Here is a 20,855-nt window from a genome sequence, read left to right as displayed (position 1 = left end):
CCTCCCTCCCCCTCCCCCCACTTCACTCCCCCCTCCCCTCCCCCCCCTCCCTCCCCCCTCCCCTCCTCCCTCCTCCCTCCACAACTCCCTCCTCCCTCCCTCCCCCTTCCCTCCCTCCCCTCCTCCCGGTTTAAAATGGAAACCCTACGAGGACGGGCCCAACGGGGAAAGAGGGTACTGGGAAAAGGGGAGGTCCCCCTCCCTCCACTCCTCTCCCCCCTCCCCTCCACCCTCCCTACCCCCCCTCCCTCCCTCCCTCCCTCCCCCCTTCCCTCCTCCTCCACACCTCCCTCCTCCCCTTCCCTCCTCCCTCCCTCCCCCTTCCCTCCCTCCACTCCCTCCCTCCCCTCCTCCCGGTTACAATGGAAACCCTACGAGGACGGGCCCAACGGGGGAAAGAGGGGTACTGGGAAAAGGGGAGGTCCCCCTCCCTCCCCCCTCCCCTCTCCCTCCCCCCTCCCCTACCCCTCCCTCCCCCCAACCCCCTCCCTCCCCCCCTCCCCTCCCCCCCCTCCCCCTCCCTCCCCCTTTCCCCCCTCCCCCCCATCCCTCCTCCTCCTCCCTCCCTCCCCCTTCCCTACCCCCCACTCCCCTCCCGGTTACAATGGATCCCTACGAGGACGGGCCCAACGGGCACACTTGTGCTAGTATACTACTAAAACTCAGATCTTGTGTTATATATATATATATGCGCGTAACAGCGGTTTCTCTGATTTCGTCAAAACGGTGAACCGTAGCGCCACGATTTTTGCACCGCCTTAATCACCACGCGGTTATCTGCTGCAAAATTGTTTTTTATTTAATTCGGTCGCATGTTTTTTAAGTTACAGAGGTTTTTAAAGCGCTCCCCCCCCCCCCCCCCTAAATTATAGGGGGCGCTGTGGTGCGGATTTATTGAAGGTCTTCAGATTATGATGTCACAATGCCCCTGTGAGATGGGGGATACATTGTTGCGAATACAGGCGCTGTGGTGCGGATTTATTGAAGGTCTTCAGCTTATGATGTCACAATGCCCCTGTGAGATGGGTGATACATTGTTGCGAATACAGATCGCCGTGAGAAGCACTTGGTCAAGTCAAGTCAAGTCAATTTTATTTGTATAGCACATTTAAAAACAACCCACGTTGACCAAAGTGCTGTACATCTGATTAGGTACTAAGGAAAAAAATGAAATATACAGTGGCACGCAAACAGTTCACAGTACCTCCTCAATGAGCCCTCAAACGCTAGGAGTAGAAATAGGTTTTGAGCCTGGACTTAAAGGAGTGGATGGAGGGGGAAGTTCCGATGGGGAGGGGGAAGTTCTGATGGGGAGAGGGATGCTGTTCCACAGTCTAGGAGCTGCAACCGCAAAAGCTCGGTAACCCCTGAGCTCGGTCCCCCATCCACGAAGGGGGACTGGGGAGGGGGGACAACAGGGGTCGTTGCGGAGGGGGCTTGGTGGTGGGGGAAAGAGGGGTACTGGGAAAAGGGGAGGTCCCCCTTCCCCCCTCAACCCCTTCATCCCCCCTCCTTCCCACCTCCATCCCCACTCGCTCCCCCCTCCTCCCCCTCCCTCCCCAACTCCCTCCCCCCCCACCTCCCTCACCCATCCCCCCCTAACTCCCCCCCACTCCCTCCATCCCTCCCTCCCCCAATCCCTCCCCCCTCCCTCCACCCTTCCATCCCTCTCCCCCCCCCCCCCCTCCTTCCACCCTCCCTCCCCTCTCCCGGTTACAATGGAAATCCTACGGGGACGGGCCCAACGGGGAAAGAGGGGTACTGGGGAAAAGGGGAGGTCCCCCTCCCTCCCCGTCCCCCCCTCCATCCCCCTCCCCCTTACCCACCTCCCTCCCCTCTCCCTCCCCTCTCCCTCCCCCCTTCCCCCTTCCGTTCCCTCCCCCTCCCCTCCTCCCTCCACACCTCCCTCCTCCCTCCCTCCCTCCCTCCCCTCCCGGTTACAATGGAAACCCTACGAGGACGGGCCCAACGGGAAAGAGGGGTACTGGGGAAAGAGGGGTACTGGGGAAAGAGGGGTACTGGGAAAAGGGAGGTCCCCCTCCCTCCCCCTTCCCCCCTCCCCTCCACCCCTCCCTCTCCCCCCCTACCCCTCTCCCTCCCCCCCTTCCCCCCCCTCCCCTCCTCCCTCCACACCTCCCTCCTCCCTCCCTCCCCCTTCCCTCCCTCCCCTCCTCCCGGTTACAATGGAAACCCTACGAGGACGGGCCAAAGGGGAAAGAGGGGTACTGGGAAAAGGGGAGGTCCCCCTCCCTCCCCCCTCCCCTCCCCCCCTCCCTCCCCCCTCCACCCGCCTCCCTCCCCCCTTCCCCCCCTCCCCTCCTCCCCTCCACACTTCCCTCCTCCCTCCTCACCCTTCCCTCCCTCCCCTCCTCCCGGTTACAATGGAAACCCTACGAGGACGGGCCCAACGGGGAAAGAGGGGTACTGGGAAAAGGGGAGGTCCCCATCCCCCCCCCCTTCCCCCTCCCTCCCCCCCCTCCCCCCTTCCCCCTCCCTCCCCCCCTCCCCCCTTCCCCCTCCCTCCCCCCTTCCCCCTCCCTCCCCCCCCTCCCCCCGCTCCCCCCGCTACCCGCCTCTCCTCCCCTCTCCGCTCCCCTCTCCCCCCTCCCTTCCCCCCCTCCCTTCCCTCCTCCCTCCACACCTCCCTCCTCCCTCCCTCCCCCTTCCCTCCCTCCCCTCCTCCCGGTTACAATGGAAACCCTACGAGGACGGGCCAACGGGGAAAGAGGGGTACTGGGAAAAGGGGAGGTCCCCCCTCCCTCCCTCCCCCCTCCCTCCCTCCCCCCTCCCTCCCCCCTCCCTCCCCCCTCCCCCCTCCCCCTCCACCCGCCTCCCTCCCCCCCTCCCTCCTCCCTCCACACTTCCCTCCTCCCTCCCTCACCCTTCCTTCCCTCCCACCCCTCCTCCCGGTTACAATGGAAACCCTACGAGGACGGGCCAACGGGGAAAGAGGGGTACTGGGAAAAGGGGAGGTCCCCATCCCTCCCCCCTTCCCCCCTCCTTCCCCCCTCCCTCCCCCCTTCCCCCTCCCTCCCCCCCATCCCCCGCTACCCGCCTCCCCTCCCCTCCCCTCTCCCTCTCCCTCCCCTCTCCCCCCCCTTCCCCTCCCTCCTTCCCTCCTCCCTCCACACCTCCCTCCGTCCCTCCCCCTTCCCTCCCTCCCCTCCTCCTGGTTACAATGGAAACCCTACGAGGACGGGCCCAACGGGGGAAAGAGGGGTACTGGGAAAAGGGGAGGTCCACCTCCCTCCCCCTTCCCCCTCCCTTCCCCTCCCCCCTCCCTTCCCCTCCCCCCTCCTTCCCCTCCCCCCTCCCTCTCCTCCCCTCTCACTCCCCTTCACCCCTCCCCTCCCTCCCCCTCCCCTCCCCCCTCCCTCCCCCTCTCCTCCTCCCTCCCTCCCCCTCCCCTCCTCCCCTCCCTCCCCCACCCCTCCTCCCTCCCCCCTCCCCCTTCCCTCCCCCTTCCCTCCCCCTTCCTCCCCCCCACTCCCCTCCCGGTTACAATGGAAACCCTACGAGGACGGGCCCAACGGGCACACTTGTGCTAGTCTTCTATATACTACTAAAACTCTGATCTTGTAGCGTTGTATATATATTCCACTGATGTCGGCTGAATACGGCAATTCCGGCAAGACGGTGAACCGTAGCGCCACGATTTTTGAACCGCCTTAATCAGCATGCGGTTCGCTGCTGGAAAATGATATTTTTATTTAATTCGGACGCATATTTTTTAAGTTACAGAGGTTTAAAAGTGCTGCCCCCCCTGATTTATCGAAGTTTTGACAGAAGGGGGGCGCTGCGGTCCGGCAGTGCTCAGTGCGCATGCGCGGAATCTCCTTACTCTGTACTCAGCACGCATGCGCGGCATCTCCTCACTCGCACCAAAACAATGGACGCCGTTAGCGGCGCCAGCCCGCGATCACCGGCTCACCTCTCCTCTCTCCCCTTGCTTCTCTCCTCTCTCCCACACCCGGAAAAACATCTCCCCGCTATCCCCCCCCCCCGGACCTTTGAATGATGAGATCTCCCGAAGCCCACCCCCCACCGGACTTTTCAAAGATCCGATCACCCGCCCCCCCCCCCCCCCCCCCCCGGGCCTTTAACTGATGCTAAGAGTGTGTCTGGGGGAGAGAGAATGGGGGGGGTGGGGACGGGCCCAACGGGCCCGCATAGAACGGGCACACTTGTTCTAGTATATTACTAAAATTCAGATCTTGTTTGTATGTATATATATTTCACTGATTCCGGCTGATTTCGGCAAAACGGTGAACCGTAGCGCCACGATTTTTTGTACCGCCTTAATCACCAAGCGGGCCAATGCTGGAAAATGATTTTTTTATTTAATTCGGTCGCATATTTTTTAAGTTACAGAGGTTTTAAAGCAATGCCCCCCCCTTATTGAGGTTTCAATAGAGGGCGCTGCGGTGAGGCAGTGCTCAGTACGCATGCGCGGAATCTCCTCACTCTGTGCTCAGCACGCATGCGCGGCATCTCCTCACTCGCACCAAAAAAATGACGGACGACGTTAGCGGCGCCAGCCCGCGATCACCGGCTCACCTCTCCTCTCTCCCCTTGCTTCTCTCCTCTCTCCCACACCCGGGAGAACATCTCCCCGCTAACCCCCCCCCCCGGCCTTTGAATGATGCGATCTCCTGCACCCCCCCCCCCCCCCCGGACTTTTCACTGATCCGATCCCCCGCACCCCCCCCCCCCCGGGCCTTTAACTGATGCTAAGAGTGTGTCTGGGGGAAGAGAAGATGGGGGGGGGTCTGAGAATGGGGAATGGGACAACAGGGGTAGTGCGGAGGGGAATTGGTGGTGGGGGAGAGGGGTACTGGGAAAAGGGGAGGTCCATATCCCTCCCCTCTCCCCCATCCCTCCCTCCTCCCCCTCCCCCCCTCACTCTCTCTCCCCTCCACAAATACCACCCCATCTCTCATCACCCTCCCCCCCCTCCATCCTCAACACCTCCCTCCCTCCACCACTCCCTCCCCGCCCAAGGGGAGGGTGTGGGGAGAGTAAGAGTGGGGCTGGGGGAGGAGAAAATGGGGGGTGTGGGGACGGGCCCAACGGGCCCGCTTTGAACGGGCACACTTGTTCTAGCATACTATTTAAACTCAGATCTTGTGTTATATTTATATATATGTTTCATGTTTTTAGTTTGTAGCTATCAGTGATTTCGGCAAAACGGTAATCCGTCGCGCCACGGTTTTGTACCGACTGAATCGCCAATCTCCCGGAAAACCGGCCGTGATATTTTCATTTAATTTGGTCGTATATATTTTAAATTACAGAGGTTTTAAAGTTTAGACATCTCATTTTTTAACTGATTTATTGGTCTTCAGCGTGTGATGTCACAATGCCCCTGTGAGATGAGCTCGAGCTGACCCCCCCTCCCCCCCCGCGGTATTCAGCGTGTGACGTCACAATCGACAAGCAGCTGCTATTGGGTGTTTACTCTTTACAGAGGTTTTAAATTTACATTTTTTTATTTCTGACCTTTTTTTTCAAGGTCTTCAGCTTGTGTGACATTGTTGCGAAGAGCACTTACATATCGGGAAGAGCACTTACATATCGCCGTGAGAAGCACTTAGTCACCGGGAATGTTGCAAGAAAAGCACTAATTGTTTTAAAGTAGCGTTTATTGTTATTGCGAGTCACTTAACATACACAGAACAGCATGGGGCCCCTATGCTCGTGGGCCACCGAGCAGGTCTTTCGAAAAAAGCATTTAGTGTGTGTCTGGGGGAGAGAGAGAATGGGGGGGGGGTCTGAGAATGGGGACTGGGAGAGGGACAACAGGGGTCGTTGCAGAGGGGGCTTGATGGTGGGGGAAAGAGGGGTAATGGGAAAAGGGAGGTCCCCCTTCCCCACTCAACCCCTTCCTCCCCCCTCCTTCCAACCTCCATCCCCAATCCCTCCCCCCCTCCTCCCTCCCCACCTCCCTCACCCCTCCACCCCTAACTCCCCCCATCCCTCCCCCTCCCTTCCATCCCTCTCCCCGTCCCCCCTCATTCCACCCTCCCTCCACCCCTTCCGGTTACAATGGAAACCCTACGGGGACGGGCCCAACGGGGAAAGAGGGGTACTGGGAAAAGGGGAGGTCCCCCTCCCTCCCCCCTTCAACCCCTCCCCTCCCCCCCCTCCCTCCCACATCCCTCCCCCTCCCCCCTCCCTCCCTCCCCTCTCCCTCCCCCTCCTTCCACCCTCCCCTCCCCCTCCCCTCCCCCCTCCCTCACCCTCCCCTCCTCCCTCCACACCTCCCTCCTCCCTCCCTCCCCCTTCCCTCCCTCCCCTCCTCCCGGTTACAATGAAAACCCTACGAGGATGGGCCCAACGGGGAAAGAGGGGTACTGGGAAAAGGGGAGGTCCCCCTTCCTCCCCCCCTACCCCCCTCCCTCCAATCTCTCTCCACCCTCCCCCACCTTCCCCACTCCCCCCCCCCTTCCCCCCTCCCCTCTCCACACCTCCTTCCCTCCCCACCTCCTTCCCTCCCCCTCCCCTCCTCCCGGTTACAATGGAAACCCTACGAGGACGGGCCCAACGGGGAAAGAGGGGTACTGGGAAAAGGGGAGGTCCCCCTCCCTCCCCCCTTCCCTCGTGGGGTGGGGGAGGAGAGGGTACAGGATCAATGCAGGAGAGGTTTGGGCCCAACGGGTCCACTTGGTCTAGTATTAAAATACACATCTTCGAGTCATTGAATTAGCTTCATTGCAATAAGGGTGAAAAATACTTGGCCCTTCATTTTTTACAAAAGTACCCTACTTCTTTTTAATAGTCAATAAACGGATGATTAAAAATGTATCCAGTAAAGGACTTCTAGATATTAAGTGAACCTGGTGAACTCAGCATCAATGTTAAGAGTTTCGGGTGCGAGCCTACATCCAAGCACAGTTCCTGGTGTCTGCATTTTACTTTGAGTAGTCGTTTTATTTTCCTCTCACTCACTAACTAACTAAAAGAACAAATTTTCAACCAAGCACCCTTTTGGCAGGATCGCAATGTGTTGGGCTGTCATCAAAAAGCTAGACACAAGTTTTTTAAAAAACCATATAATGTAAAAAAAATTCACCTTTAAAAGCTTTAAAGCAGGGAAACATTTTAGAAATGCCAAACATTGCATATGACTAAAAAGTTTAGATTTTAAAACATAAAAGTAATGCATGTAAGGGAGACTCACCTGCAGCTATTACCAACTTCAATCAGTTTTAAAACATCTTCTGTACATTTAACATCTCGTTCTGAAAGCCCTACCACCTGAATTTGTTGCTTGCCATCCTCCAGCACTCTTAGCTTAGTTTTTCTGTTAAGTAAGTCAAATACCTGAATAATACAATACATCAGATTAAGTGTAGGAAAGAACTGCAGATGCTGATTTAAATCGAAGGTAGACACAAAATGCTGGAGTAACTCAGTGGGACAGGCAGCATCTCTGGAGAGAAGGAATGGGTGATGTTTTGGGTCAAGACCCTTCTTCAGACAGAAGAAGGGTCCCGACCCAAAACGTCACCCATTCCTTCTCTCTAGAGATGCTGCTGTTCCCGCTGAGTTACTACAGCATTTTGTGTCTACATCAGATTAAAAGTTCTTGTCTATGCAGAAGAATAACTGAAATTCAACATAATCAGTTCTGCTGAAATAATTCAAATCTAAACATTACCAGATATGAATCTTTGATAACAATCTTAGACAATAAAAAAGTTATAGTATGTTTCTAAAATTAAATCAGTATCCACAAAAGAAAGTTAGTTGCATTGTTGGGGCAACATTCTTTGAATGCAGCCACACTTCATCCAATTGTGAGTCTGCCCGAAGAGAAATAATCTAAAAACTGAGGAAAAAAAAGCAGGGGTATATGCCAATTTGAGATGTTTAGGCATCAGTAACATAACACCTTTCTTAATACCATTCCATTCTTGCACGGATCATAGAGTGTTTTTATTTACATGACCTCAACTTAATGGAAAGATGAGAGCAGGCATATGAAATTAGATTTCTGGAAAAGAGTACCCATAATTGGCCAGTTTGTATGAAAATGCAGCATATATCCTTAATATTTTTCCTAATTAACACACCCTGGTGTTGGTTTACATTTGTTAACTAATGTCATGATTCTGAGAGCTGGAACACTTAATTTTGGCACTGTTTGAGCTCCATTTGATGAAAACCAAATGCAAATATTTATTGGGTTTAAGAGCCATTTGGAGCTAAAAAACAAGAAATATAAGCTGGGTCTGAACCATATCCTCAAGCCGCAGGTTACTTTGCTAAAGAGCTGCTAATTCACATTTTAAAGTGAGATTACACCCGAGCTTACGTTTGAAATGAAATTACATTTCATTTCACTGTAGTGACAAATAAAAATGATTAACCTCTTTAAGACACATTGCATATATTCTCTATTTTTAATTACTTGCTATGTGCAGTTCATACTTCAGTAGGCTAACAACAAACCCCGAGTTTCCTGGTTGCCTGCTTCTTTAATCTTCCATTGCACAGCCACTCTAAGCATTGTCTGTAGCTGCCTGTACTGTACTGGTACAATTAGGCTCGATGTATGCTTGAGGATCAACACTTCAACTTTGACCAATTGTTCTGTAAGTCGTCCATTTGTAAAACTAGCTCAGATTTTTTTTCTCCATTCATGCAGCCTGACATGCTGGCTAGGTTAATAGACAATAGACGATAGACAATAGGTGCAGGAGTAGGCCATTTGATGTGATCATGGTTGATCATCCACAATCAGTACCCCATTCCTGCCCACTCCCCATACCCCCTAACTCCGCTATCATTAAGAGCTTTATCTAACTCTCTCTTGAAAGCATCCAGAGAATTGGCTTCCACTGCTTTCTGAGGCAGAGAATTCCACATATTTACAACTCTCTGAGTGAAAACGTTTTTCCTCATCTCTGTTCTAAATGGCCTACCCCTTATTCTTAAACTGTGGCCGCTGGTTCTGGACTCCCCCAACATTGGGAACATGTTTCCTGCCTCTAGCGTGTCCAATCCCTTAATAACCTTATATGTTTCAATAAGATCCCCTCTCATCTTTCTAAATTCCAGCATATACAAGCCCAGTCACTCCAGTCTTTCAACATACGACAGTCCCGCCATTTCGGGAATTAACCTAGTGAACCTACGCTGCACGCCCTCAATAGCAAGAAGTTCCGCAGCCCTGCTACGAGCAACATATTACACTTGTTTGTGTTAACACAACATTGACTGGATGATCCCTGCAACTCATCCCCACAGCAACTCAGACTTGATCCTATCACAATTACTATCTTTGCCTTATACATTTCTCCTGCTACCTTCTCTGCAGATTAAGACTACCATTTTATCTCCCTTGCCCAGTTCTGGAGAGTCTTTAATCTGAAATGTTAATTCATAACTACATTTAATTTAAATGATATTTAGTTTCATCTCTCTCAACAGATGTTGCCCTACCTGCTAAATTCTCAGCATTTTCTGCTCTTGGGCCAAAGATTGTGCATGATCATATGGAATAGCCAAACAGGCTCAAGAGAATTGGTCTACTCCTGATTCGTACTTTTCATGTTCTTAAAGAAATTAAATATTCTGCATTAAATTAGACAATGCAAGAAGTGAATCTGTTTTCTATTTTGTGTTTCATTAAGCAAACCTGATACCTATTAAAGTGAAAATTTGAAATATATATAGATAAATCTTGGAATTTACAAGAAGTAATCGTGTTCTGAAATTTTTAAAATCATTTCAGTCATGCATTATCAAAAATGTAATAGCAAAGTACTGGAAGTGAAAAAATGTTTTACTTACCTTGCCACTGTAAATTTCAAAAAATGTTGCATACACTTGAAGTTCTATTTTCCTGTAATTTGGTTTCTTTAACATTAGAAAAACATCCCGAGCTGCAATGTTGAAATAAATGGAGAGATTCAAATCAAAAAGGAACATTCAAAATAGTAATACTTGAAACAGTCATAGAGTGATACAGTGTGGAAACGGGCCCTTTGGCCCAACTTGCCCACACCGGCCAATATGTCCCAGCTACACTAATCCCACAGGCCCTCATTTGGTCCATATCCCCCCAAACCTGTCCTATCCATGTACCTGTCTAATTGTTTCTTAAATGTTGGGATATCCCTGCCTCAACTACCTCCTTGGAATTTAGACGGATGAGAGGGGATCTTATCGAAACATATGAGATTATTAAGGGGTTGGACACGTTAGAGGCAGGAAACATGTTCCCAATGTTGGGGGAGTCCAGAACCAGGGGCCACAGTTTAAGAATAAGGGGTAGGCCATTTAGAACGGAAATGAGGAAAAACTTTTTCAGAGTTGTAAATCTGTGGAATTCTCTGCCTCAGAAGGCAGTGGAGGCCAATTCTCTGAATGCATTCAAGAGAGAGCTAGATGGAGCTCTTAAGGATAGCGGAGTCAGGGGGTATGGGGAGAAGGCAGGAACGGGGTACTGATTGAGAATGATCAGCCATGATCACATTGAATGGTGGTGCTGGCTCGCAGGGCCAAATGGCCTACTCCTGCACCTATTGTCTATTGTCTCCTCTGGCAGCTTGGTCCATACACCCACCACCCTTTGTGTGAAAAAGTTACCCCACAGATTCTTATTAAATCTTTTCCACTTCACCTTAAACCTGGTCCTTGCTTCACCTACTCTGAGCAAGAGATTATGTGCATCTACCCGATCTATTCCTCTTTCCTATAACATGGTGCCCAGAACTGAACACAATACTCTAAATGTGGCCTCACCAATGTCTTATACAACTGCAACATGATCTCCCAACTCAATACTCTGGCTGATGAAGGCCAACGTGCCAAAAGGCTTTTTGACTATGCGATCTACCTGATTCCACCTTCAAGGAACCATGCACCTGCACTCCTAGATCCCTCTGCTCTACTCTACCTAGAGCCGTACCATCCAGTGTGTAGCTCCTGCCCATGTTCGACTTCCCAAAATGCAGCACCTCACATTTCTCTGTATTACATTTCCATCAACCATTCCTCAGCCCACCTGGCCAATCGATCAAGATCCTGCTGCAATTTTTGGAGGGTAGCTAATGTTATCCCACTTTTTAAGAAAGGAGGGAGAGAAAACAGGGAAATTATAGACCAGTTAGCCTGACATCAGTGATGGGGAAGATGCTGGAGTCAATTATAAAAAAAGAAATTGCCGAACATTTGGATAGCAGTAACAGGATCGTTCCAAGTCTGCATGGATTTACAAAGGGGAAATCATGCTTGACTAATCTTCTGGAATTTTTTGAGGATGTAACTAGGAAAATGGACAAAGGAGAGCCAGTGGATGTAGTGTACCTGGACTTTCAGAAAGCCTTTGATAAAGTCCCACATAGGAGATTAGTGGGCAAGATTAGAGGACATGGTATTGGGTGTAGGGGTGCTGACAGGTAGAAAACTGGTTTGCAGACAGGAAGCAAAGGGTAGGGATTAACGGGTTCCTTTCAGAATGGCAGGCAGTGACTAGTGGGGTACCGCAAGGCTCGGTGCTGGGACCGCAGCTATTTACAATATACATTAATGACTTAGATGAAGGGATTAAAAGTAACATTAGCAAATTTGCGGAGGACACAAAGCTGGGTGGCAGTGTGAACTGTGAGGAGGATGCTATGAGGACGCAGGGTGACTTGGACAGGTTGTGTGAGTGGGCAGATGCATGGCAGATGCAGTTTAATGTGGATAAATGTGAGGTTATCCACTTTGGTGGTAAGAACAGGAAGGCAGATTATTATCTGAATGGTGTCAAGTTAGGAAATGGGGAAGCACAAAGAGATCTTGGTGTCCTTGTTCATCAGTCACTTAAGCGTTAGCATGCAGGTACAGCAGGCAGTGAAGAAACCTATTGGCATGTTGGCCTTTATGACAAGAGGAATCGAGTATAGGAGCAAAGAGGTCCTTCTGCAGTTGTACAGGGCCCTAGTGAGACCGCACCTGGAGTACTGTGTGCAGTTTTGGTCTCCAAATTTGAGGCCATTCTTGCTATTGAGGGCGTGCAGCGGCAACGTAGGTTCACTAGGTTAATTCCCGGAATGGCGGGACTGTCACATGTTGAAAGACTGGAGCGACTAGGCTTGTATATGCTGAAATTTAGAAGGATGAGAGGGGATCTTATTGAAACATATAAGATTATGAAGGGGTTGGACACGTTAAGAGGCAGGAAACATGTTCCCAATGTTGGGGGAGTCCAGAACCAGGGGCCACAGTTTAAGAATAAGGGGTAGACCATTTAGAACGGAGATGAGGAAAAACCTTTTCAGTCAGAGAGTTGTAAATCTGTGGAATTCTCTGCCTCAGAAGGCAGTGGAGGCCGATTCTCTGGATGCTTTCAAGAGAGAGCTAGATAGAGCTCTTAAAGATAGCGGAGTCAAGGGATGTGGGGAGAAGGCAGGAATGGGGTACTGATTGTGAATGATCAGCCATGATCACATTGAATGGCGGTGCTGGCTCGAAGGGCCGAATGGCCTACTCCTGCACTTGTTGTCTATTGTCTAACCATCTTCACTATCTACAAAACCACCCACTTTTATATCATCTGCAAACTTGCTAATCTTGCTGTGTATGTTCTCATACAAATCATTGATATAGATGACAAACAGTAATGGGCCCAGCACTGAACTCCGAGGCACACTACTAGCTACAGGCCTCCAGTCCAAGAAGAAACCTTCCACCATCACCCTCTGCTTCCTTCCATGAAGCCAATCTTCCATCCTTTCAGTATCTCTGAATATCCCATGTGATCTAACCTTCCAAAGCAGTCTACCATGCGTAACCTTGTCGAATGCTTTGCTGAAGTCCATATATACATCTACAGCTCTGCCCTCATCAACCTTTTTGGTCACGTCTTAAAAACTCACAGATTTGTGAGATACGACCTCCCACGTACAAAACCATGCTGACTATCCCTAATCACCCTTTGTCCGTCTAAATGCGTATATACCCTATCTCTCAGAATACTCTCCAGTAACTTTCCAATTAAGTTCACTAATCTATAGTTCCCAGCATTTTCCCTGCAGCCCTTCTTGAATAGAGGCACAACATTTGCCACCCTCCAGTCCTCTGGCACCTCTCCTGTATTTAAAGATGACTCGTAAATTTTAACCAGCGCTCCGGTAACTTCCTCTTTGGTTTCCCACAATGCCCTCGGATATATCCGATCAGGCCCTGCAGATGTCTTTGTTGCTTTGATATAAAAGTACACTATTTTTAAATGTTATTTGTTAAAATGTTTACCTGCCAGTGCATAAATTCCTTTAGAACAATCTTGGTTTTTTCCTGTGAAGTCACCACCCATGGTCTAAATATGAAATCAGAAACAAATATAAATGAGGGGATGAATGTAAACACCAATGGCACAATTCTGAAAAGGATTGCAGTTTTTTTTTAAAACTTTGGGAGAAGTTGTCAAAAATGTACAAGAGAGTAAGTGCTAACAAACTAATATGACCTTTTACAGTCTTTGAACTCAAGATTCTCTTGTCATATTCCTACTGTTTAATTTAATGCAATCTAAATCCAGATTTTATTCCCTTATCTGATGTGTCCTTCTGATGTCCTATTTTTTAAAATGTTCTTGTGTATATTAGATCCTCTTAAGAAAATACAATCTTTCCCCCATTCTTAATGTTATTTTAAATAGTCTATTCAATTGTCTGTCAAGTGAAACTTGTCACTTCATTTCCAGTATGTCTGGAATTATTATTTTCCACGTCTGACATAATCCTGATGAATGCCTAATCGTTTATGACTTTTGTAACTTCTAAATATTGAACTGCAGTCTTTGTGTGCAATAATAGACGTTTTTATATCAATTTATTATAATTAATTCACTTTCACCTGAACTCCTTTATGGAGAACCCCAAAATGTACCAGGTTTATTTTGTGGCTTTCTCTTGTCACACACATTATCAAGCAATTACCTGCTAGATTCATAATGCATGCATAACTTTCACATTATTTCATTGAGCATATACTTCCAATATTTAGTCTTTCTGTCCAAAATGTGTATAATTCTACATTCATACCAAATTCCAATTTCAATAAAATGTGATTTCTTTAATGTCTGGACAATATTGGCAATGGTGCATTTGTTGTGCCATGAACATCTCAATGATGGATTTTCCCCTGAACTGCTTTGGGAGTTATGGACACGACCTCTCCTTTAAACTTTGCCACAATGATGTGTGACTCACTGGCCTATTTCTGTCCGGCCCTGGTTTCTCTCTACTTCCCTTCTTAAATAAAGGAACAACATTAGCTACTATCCAATCCTCTGATACCTCGCCCGTGGCTAGAAGGCTCAAAGATCTTTATCTAGGCTCCTTTCTTATTTTGCTCAATAACTTGGGATAGATCCCATCACATCTGGGGATTTATCCACCTGATTACTCTTCAAGAGCCCCCAGCACTTTCTCCTTCTTAACCTCAAACTGCCCTTGCAAATTAATTTTCTCTAATTCTGGCCTTGTCAATGATGGTTTGGTTTGATTTATTTATTGTCACAAGTACAGAGATACAATGAAACAAAAATCCTATCCTGGTAAAGCACATAGAAAGCTCCAGTATTATCTTGCAATTTTCAAGTCTCTGAAAAGTTTGAACTCAGCCCAAGATGATATGTAATTTCTTATTTTCTCACTTCAAAGATCCAGTGTCCTGGTGGCACTGAATTGATGATGTCAGCCTGGCCCAGTACAATGCCATCGGCTCCTTCCACCGCCAATCCCTACAGCTGCCACCAGCTACTCAATCCACTCGCTCGCTCAGCTGTTAAAGAGACGTCTGCGACCATATCCGCAAACACCAGGACCCATAACTACTGCAAACATGCAGCCCATCGCCTCCAGCGGCCATCCCTCCACTTCTGTGCATCAAGGTTGGCCTACCACAGTTCCCGAGTGGACCACGGAGCTTCAGGTCACTTTCCAAGGGCGTGACGCAATTTTGCAGACCGTTCACAGCCGCTGACTTTCCCCTTCACTTTCCATTGCTGCCATGTTGGAATTTCCTCTTCTACCACCATCACCTCTGGAGACAAGCTTGAGTCCTGGCTAACAACATTGTCATTGTTGCTTGCTCTAAACCAGTACCTCTTACATAGTGCACAGATGAAATCCCATGGATTTTTTTGCGGTTTAAGGCACAAATATTAAAGCTTGTCGGTTATTGGCTCTTCTTTGGTCCTTAACCAGAAAAATTCCAAACTAATCCAAGTACCAAACGGTGTGAATGATGGAAATCTGAAATATAAACTAAAATGCTGGAAAGATCTACTGGGTTAAAAATTGTGGAGCGAGGAAGAAAGAACAGTTAATGTTTCAGGTCAACGATCCTTCATCATAACTACACGGCCCTGCTCTCTGCAGTCTTCAGCATCCTACACTCTTTCAATTCCACTGTTCCACTCTTTCCCAAAAAAATAATTGACTCGTGTTGTGACCTTTTGAATGGAGTAATTTGGAGGCTGAAGCTGCTAAAATTAAAAGTTTTTATTCGTCAAGAGAAATCAATGTTCTCTTGTAGAATCTCTTTGTTGGACCTTGACAAATGAAATAAGAAAATAAATGCTACCAGATAATGAAAAGCAATGTCATTCGTATGATTTACAATAAGTTGCTGAATACATTACTGCAAGAATGACCAAGTAAAATAATTTCATGTACAATATTTGGATAAAACATAATTAAATTGTTCTTGAATATGAATAGATTTTTATTCCAACTACAATTACCTCTGTCAAGCAACTATTTTCAAACTCATTTGCAAAAAATAGAACACTTACATGTGTTTTTCCACTTCCAGTCTGACCATACGCAAAACAAGTTGCCATTCCACTGTCAAATATTGTTTCTACCAGAGGTCTAGCTGTAAATCTAAAGACCAGAAAATGAAAGTAAGAGTGTGCACTCAAAAATTCTTCACTTTATCAACGACAATTCATATTTGCATAGTGCCATTATGAAGCACAACATCCCAAACTTCCCAAATGCATCACAGGAACTTCCTCATACAATGGTCACAGGCTTGGTCAAAGATATAAGTATTAAAACGTGCCTTCAGGAAAGAAATGGTAGAGGTTTATGAAAAGAATTCCAGAGGTTATTGTTGATTGACAGTTGGTGCAAGTAAAATATCACAAATGAAAAAGCATATCTTTGGTGAAGGGAGGCAGGGTTATTACTGCACGGTTATATGTGATTATAAAAATAGTTTTATAGCATATATTATTTCATAGCTATAATTGTTATAATAGTTTTATATCAGTGGGGAGACCATACAAGGAAGTGAAAATAAAGTGAAATGTTTTAAAATTAAGGTCTAGTTTACTGTTCACCAGCAATGGAAGTGGTTTGAATATGGCCAATAGGCATGCAAAATAGGAGGCTGTTCAGAAAGTCAAGTCCAGAGGTGACAGAAGCATGGGTAAGCATACAGTATGTTCGTTCTAATCAAATTTTACAACAATAAAATGGTTGTTTGCGTGGATACTGATGCTTTAAGGCTGATTCAAGTCCATTTTTAGTTTTGATGCACTCTGACTACAACACAATTGATATAATTTATGAAAACACCCTGGTCACCCTGTTCCTTTCCCCTTCTCCGTACGCTTATCTCTCATGCCCCCCACATCCATCTCCTACTCCCTATTTTCCTTATATTCCCCCCTGTTTCTCCTCTACCATCCCTTTCCACATATATCCCTCCCTCAGGCTTTGCATTTCAACTCTCTTCTTTCGTTATCTGACATTGTCTCCTTTTCACCTCTAGCTTTGTCATTGTCTCATCCATCTGCCAATCACCTGTATCCTCTTATTATTTGTGTAGGAAACAACTGCAGATGCTGATTTACATCAAAGATAGACACAAAATGTTGGAGTAACTCAGCAGATCAGGCAGCATCTTGGAAGGAAATGCAGATGTTGGTTTACACTAACAATAGACATAAAATGCTGGAGTAACTCAGCGGGTCAGGCAACATCTCAAACATTGCATGAGTTGCTACCTGACCTGTTGAGTTACTCCACCATTTTGCATCTATCCACAGTCATATAGTGTGGAAACAGACCCTTCAGCCCAACTTGCCAACACCAGCCAACATGTCCCAGCTACACTAGTCCCACCTGCCAGCATTTGGTCCATATCTCTCCAAACCTCTCCTTTCCATGTACCTCTCTAAATGTTTCTTAAATATTGGGATAGTGTCTGCCTCAACTACTTCCTCTGGCAGCTTGTTCCATACATCCACCACCCTTTGTGTGAAAAAGTTACCCCTCGGATTCCTATTAAATCTTTTCCCCTTCACCTTAAACTTGTCCTATGGTCCTCGATTCACCTACTCAGGGAAAGAGACTGTGCATCCACTGATCTATTCATCTCATGATCTTGTAAACCTCTATAAGATCACCCCTCATCCTTCTGCACTCCAAGGATTAGAGTCCCAGCTTACTCAACCTCTGCCTATAGCTCAGACCTTCTAGTCCTCGCAACATCCTCGTAAATCTTCTCTGTAGACTTTTCAGCTTGACAACATCTTTCCTATAACATGGTGTCCAGAACTGAACACAATACTCCAAAAGTGGCCTCACCAACGTCTTATACAACTGCAACATGACCTTCCAACTTCTATACTCAATGGCTGATGAAGGCCAATGTGCCAAAAGCCTTTTTGACCACCTGATCTACCTGCAACTCCACATTCAGGGAACTATGCACCTGTACTCCTGGATCCCTCTGCTCTACAACATTACCCAGAGCCCTACTTATCATTTGTCAGGCTTAGCCCCATCCCCACTTCTTCTTTCCAGCTTTTTCTCCACTCTACTCCATCAGACTGAAGGGTCCCATCCTGAACTGCCTTCTGAGAATGTAGTCCCATAGACCTATTGGCCAGAGTGTTTAGATTTAGAATTTTTTCACTATTGGGTTGGTCCCATTTGGGTTGGTCCCACTATTGGGTTGGTCCGAGGTACTGCGAAAAGATTTTGTTGCATTCAACAAAAGATCTTGCAACGATGATGCTCAGGCAACATATTTCCAAGTTACGAAGATGAGATCTGGAAAGATTCTGCAGGTTACTCTGCAGTATTACTCTACCTCTTGGTGGGTAGATGTCATGGGTTGGAAGGCGCTATTGCAGCAGCCTGGTCAAGTAATTACAGCACACTTTGTACCCAATCAACACATTTAATAATCTTAAACACTTTAATTACATCTTCCCTTAATATGCTGTACTTGAGGGAATCAAAGTAGAGTATAAAATAAGCCATTTTAGGCCAAGGAGTCAAATGCTCTGAGTTTCCATCTGGAAGTCCATATGATAAATAATAGTATATGTGCCTTTTCTCTGTAGTCTCAGCCTACCTTTTTTCAGATAAGCAGTACACTGGTGATTCAACCCAATGATTTCACAAAACCTAAAAAACAGCCAAATCCACTCTGCTAAAGTTAGTTTATCAGCCTTGTAAACTGGTATGCTGTCCAACCGTAGGATGTATGAAGTCATCAAAATGAAAGAGGAAGGGGAAATGAAATCAAGCAGAAACTAGACAATAATGGGGAGCAGTAGGAAGTTTGGATTAAACAGACAAAAGGGATTTGGTCATTTTTAAAGCGAAAGATCAGTAGGCTTACGGAAAAAGAAATAGCTAATGAGTTAGGTCTTTCAAAAAGATGGACGAAATGAACCGTGGCTGATTCTGTACTGAGTGATTCAACAAACTGCATTATAGGCTGAAAACTAAAACTGAACACTTGTGTACGATGTCATATAGCAATTATGACAGGAAAGCTGATAGCATGGAGGGGTGGGCATGAATGGAGCAGTGGAAACAATTGAGAAAAATAAATTCCCAGTACATACTAGTGGATCTGGGGTTAGAACAGCTCTTTTGAAACAGCAAGTACTAACAAAGCATGTAGCTTTTTTGATTAATATACACAAAAGCAGTAATATTTTAAAAAATCATTATATATTTAAAGATTTAACTAGATGTGCATGATCAGAAAATTCAGGATACCGAGCTACTTAAAGCAATAGTATGGAGATCAATTAATTTAATTTCAATAATCTGTTTTGCCTCATGTCTAGTATTTTTAGACTTGGTATTACCATAACAAGGCATGCCAGTTAATAGGTAAATTTCCGATTTTGTTTTTCATTACCTGTAAACCATTTCATTTGTAGCAGTCTCATCAAAAGCATAATCAAAACGAAAAGTTTGATTTTCTAAGTACTTTGTTAAGTCCACCTTTTGCTTTGGTTCATGAACCATTACTACGTCCTTACTGGGAATTGTAATAACATCCAGATCCCTTATTACATTTTCTGAAAAGAGATTAAGGCAGAGAGTTACATTTCACCAAAGCACATGCACATTAAGTTTCCTGAGTAGTTTTTTAAAACAAGCATTTTAAATTACATTTCAAGTTTGCTAACAAATAACGAAATTTTGTTTGGTAAAAGTTAACAGATGACTAGCTTTGTTCCAAAGTACAATGTTTCATTTCACTTCAACTGACAAGAATCACAGTACTAAAGTTGAATCCCTCCAGCTTTTATCATCAAGAATGTAACAATGTTCCCAATGTTGGGGGACTCCAGAACCAGGGGCCACAGTTTAAGAATAAGGGGTAGGCTATTTAGAACGGAGATGAGGAAAAAAAAATTTCAGTCAGAGTTGTGAATCTGTGGAATTCGCTGCCTCAGAAGGCAGTGGAGGCCAATTCTCCGAATGCATTCAAGAGAGAGCTAGATAGAGCTCTTAAGGGTAGCGGAGACAGGGGGTATGGGGAGAAGGCAGGAATGGGGTACTGATTGAGAATGATCAGCCATGATCCCATTGAATGGTGGTGCTGGCTCGAAGGGCCGAATGGCCCACTCCTGCGCCTATTGTCTAATGTGTAAACAAAAAATGATGAGCTGGTGGGTGACAGACAAAATACCAGATGGACTTCTGATGATATGGCTCCAAACACCTGGGCCTAGGAATCAGCATCCCCATCTGCAACTGGATCCTCAGCTATGACAAGTATAGGAAGGAGATAGTGACCTTAATAACATGGCATCAAGACAACAACCTCTCCCTCTCTAAGTAAGTTAAAAGGAGCTCGTCAATGACGTCAGAAAATGGTTGTACATGCCCCAGTCAGCATTGATAATACTGAAGTGGAGATGGCCGAGTGCTTCAAGTTTCTAGGTGTAATGTCATCAATCATTTGTCCTGATCCAACCACAACTAGGAAAGCACACCAATGCCTCTACTTCCTGAGAAGACGGAAGAAAATTCCGCACAGTGCTCACAATAGGTACAGGTGAAGTCCTGATCACATAAGTTACCCAATTATGGCTATTGCACTTTTCTTTATCTTCACTTATTCTGTAGCTGTAACACTGTAACAAATTAAAACATAAAACAGTACAGCATAAAACGAGCCCTTTGGCCCACTATGTCTGTGTCTGACGTGATGCCAAGACATAGATCTACCTGCACGCAATCCATATCCCTCCATATCCATATCTAAAAGTCTCTTAAATGCCACTATCATATCTGCCTCAACCACCACCCCTTGCAGCTTGTCCCAGGCACGCACCACTCTGTTTAAAAAAAAATCTTGGCGTGCACATTTCCTTTAAGTTATGCCCTTCTCACCATAAAGCTATGCCTTCTAATTTTTCCATCCTGGGGAAAAGGTTATGACCATTTCCCCCATCTATGCCTCTCATAATTTTATATACTTCTATCAGGTCTCTCCCCGCAACCCTCGGCATTCCAAAGAAAACAATCCAAGCGTGTCCAACCTCTCCCTGTAGCTAATGCCCCCTAATCCAGTCAAAATGATTC

General features: G+C 46.9%; 1 protein-coding gene across 2 annotated transcripts in view; it reads right to left on the bottom strand.

Moving 5' to 3' along the window:
- Window positions 1-20,855, bottom strand: part of LOC144592626 (kinesin-like protein KIF2A) — a 122,081-nt gene that overhangs the window by 42,946 nt on the left and 58,280 nt on the right. For both annotated transcript variants that reach the window (XM_078397317.1, XM_078397324.1), the window contains exons 9-13: window positions 19,177-19,339; window positions 15,797-15,887; window positions 13,249-13,312; window positions 9,799-9,890; window positions 7,181-7,323 (exon numbers count right to left, since the gene is read on the bottom strand). In XM_078397317.1, the coding sequence (XP_078253443.1) occupies window positions 7,181-7,323; window positions 9,799-9,890; window positions 13,249-13,312; window positions 15,797-15,887; window positions 19,177-19,339 (553 nt within the window). The remainder of the gene's footprint in view (window positions 1-7,180; window positions 7,324-9,798; window positions 9,891-13,248; window positions 13,313-15,796; window positions 15,888-19,176; window positions 19,340-20,855) is intronic.

Source organism: Rhinoraja longicauda, chromosome 1, assembly GCF_053455715.1.
Source record: "Rhinoraja longicauda isolate Sanriku21f chromosome 1, sRhiLon1.1, whole genome shotgun sequence".
In the NCBI taxonomy this organism is placed as follows: Eukaryota; Metazoa; Chordata; class Chondrichthyes; order Rajiformes; family Arhynchobatidae; genus Rhinoraja; species Rhinoraja longicauda.
This window is presented reverse-complemented; position numbering and strand designations above follow the sequence as displayed.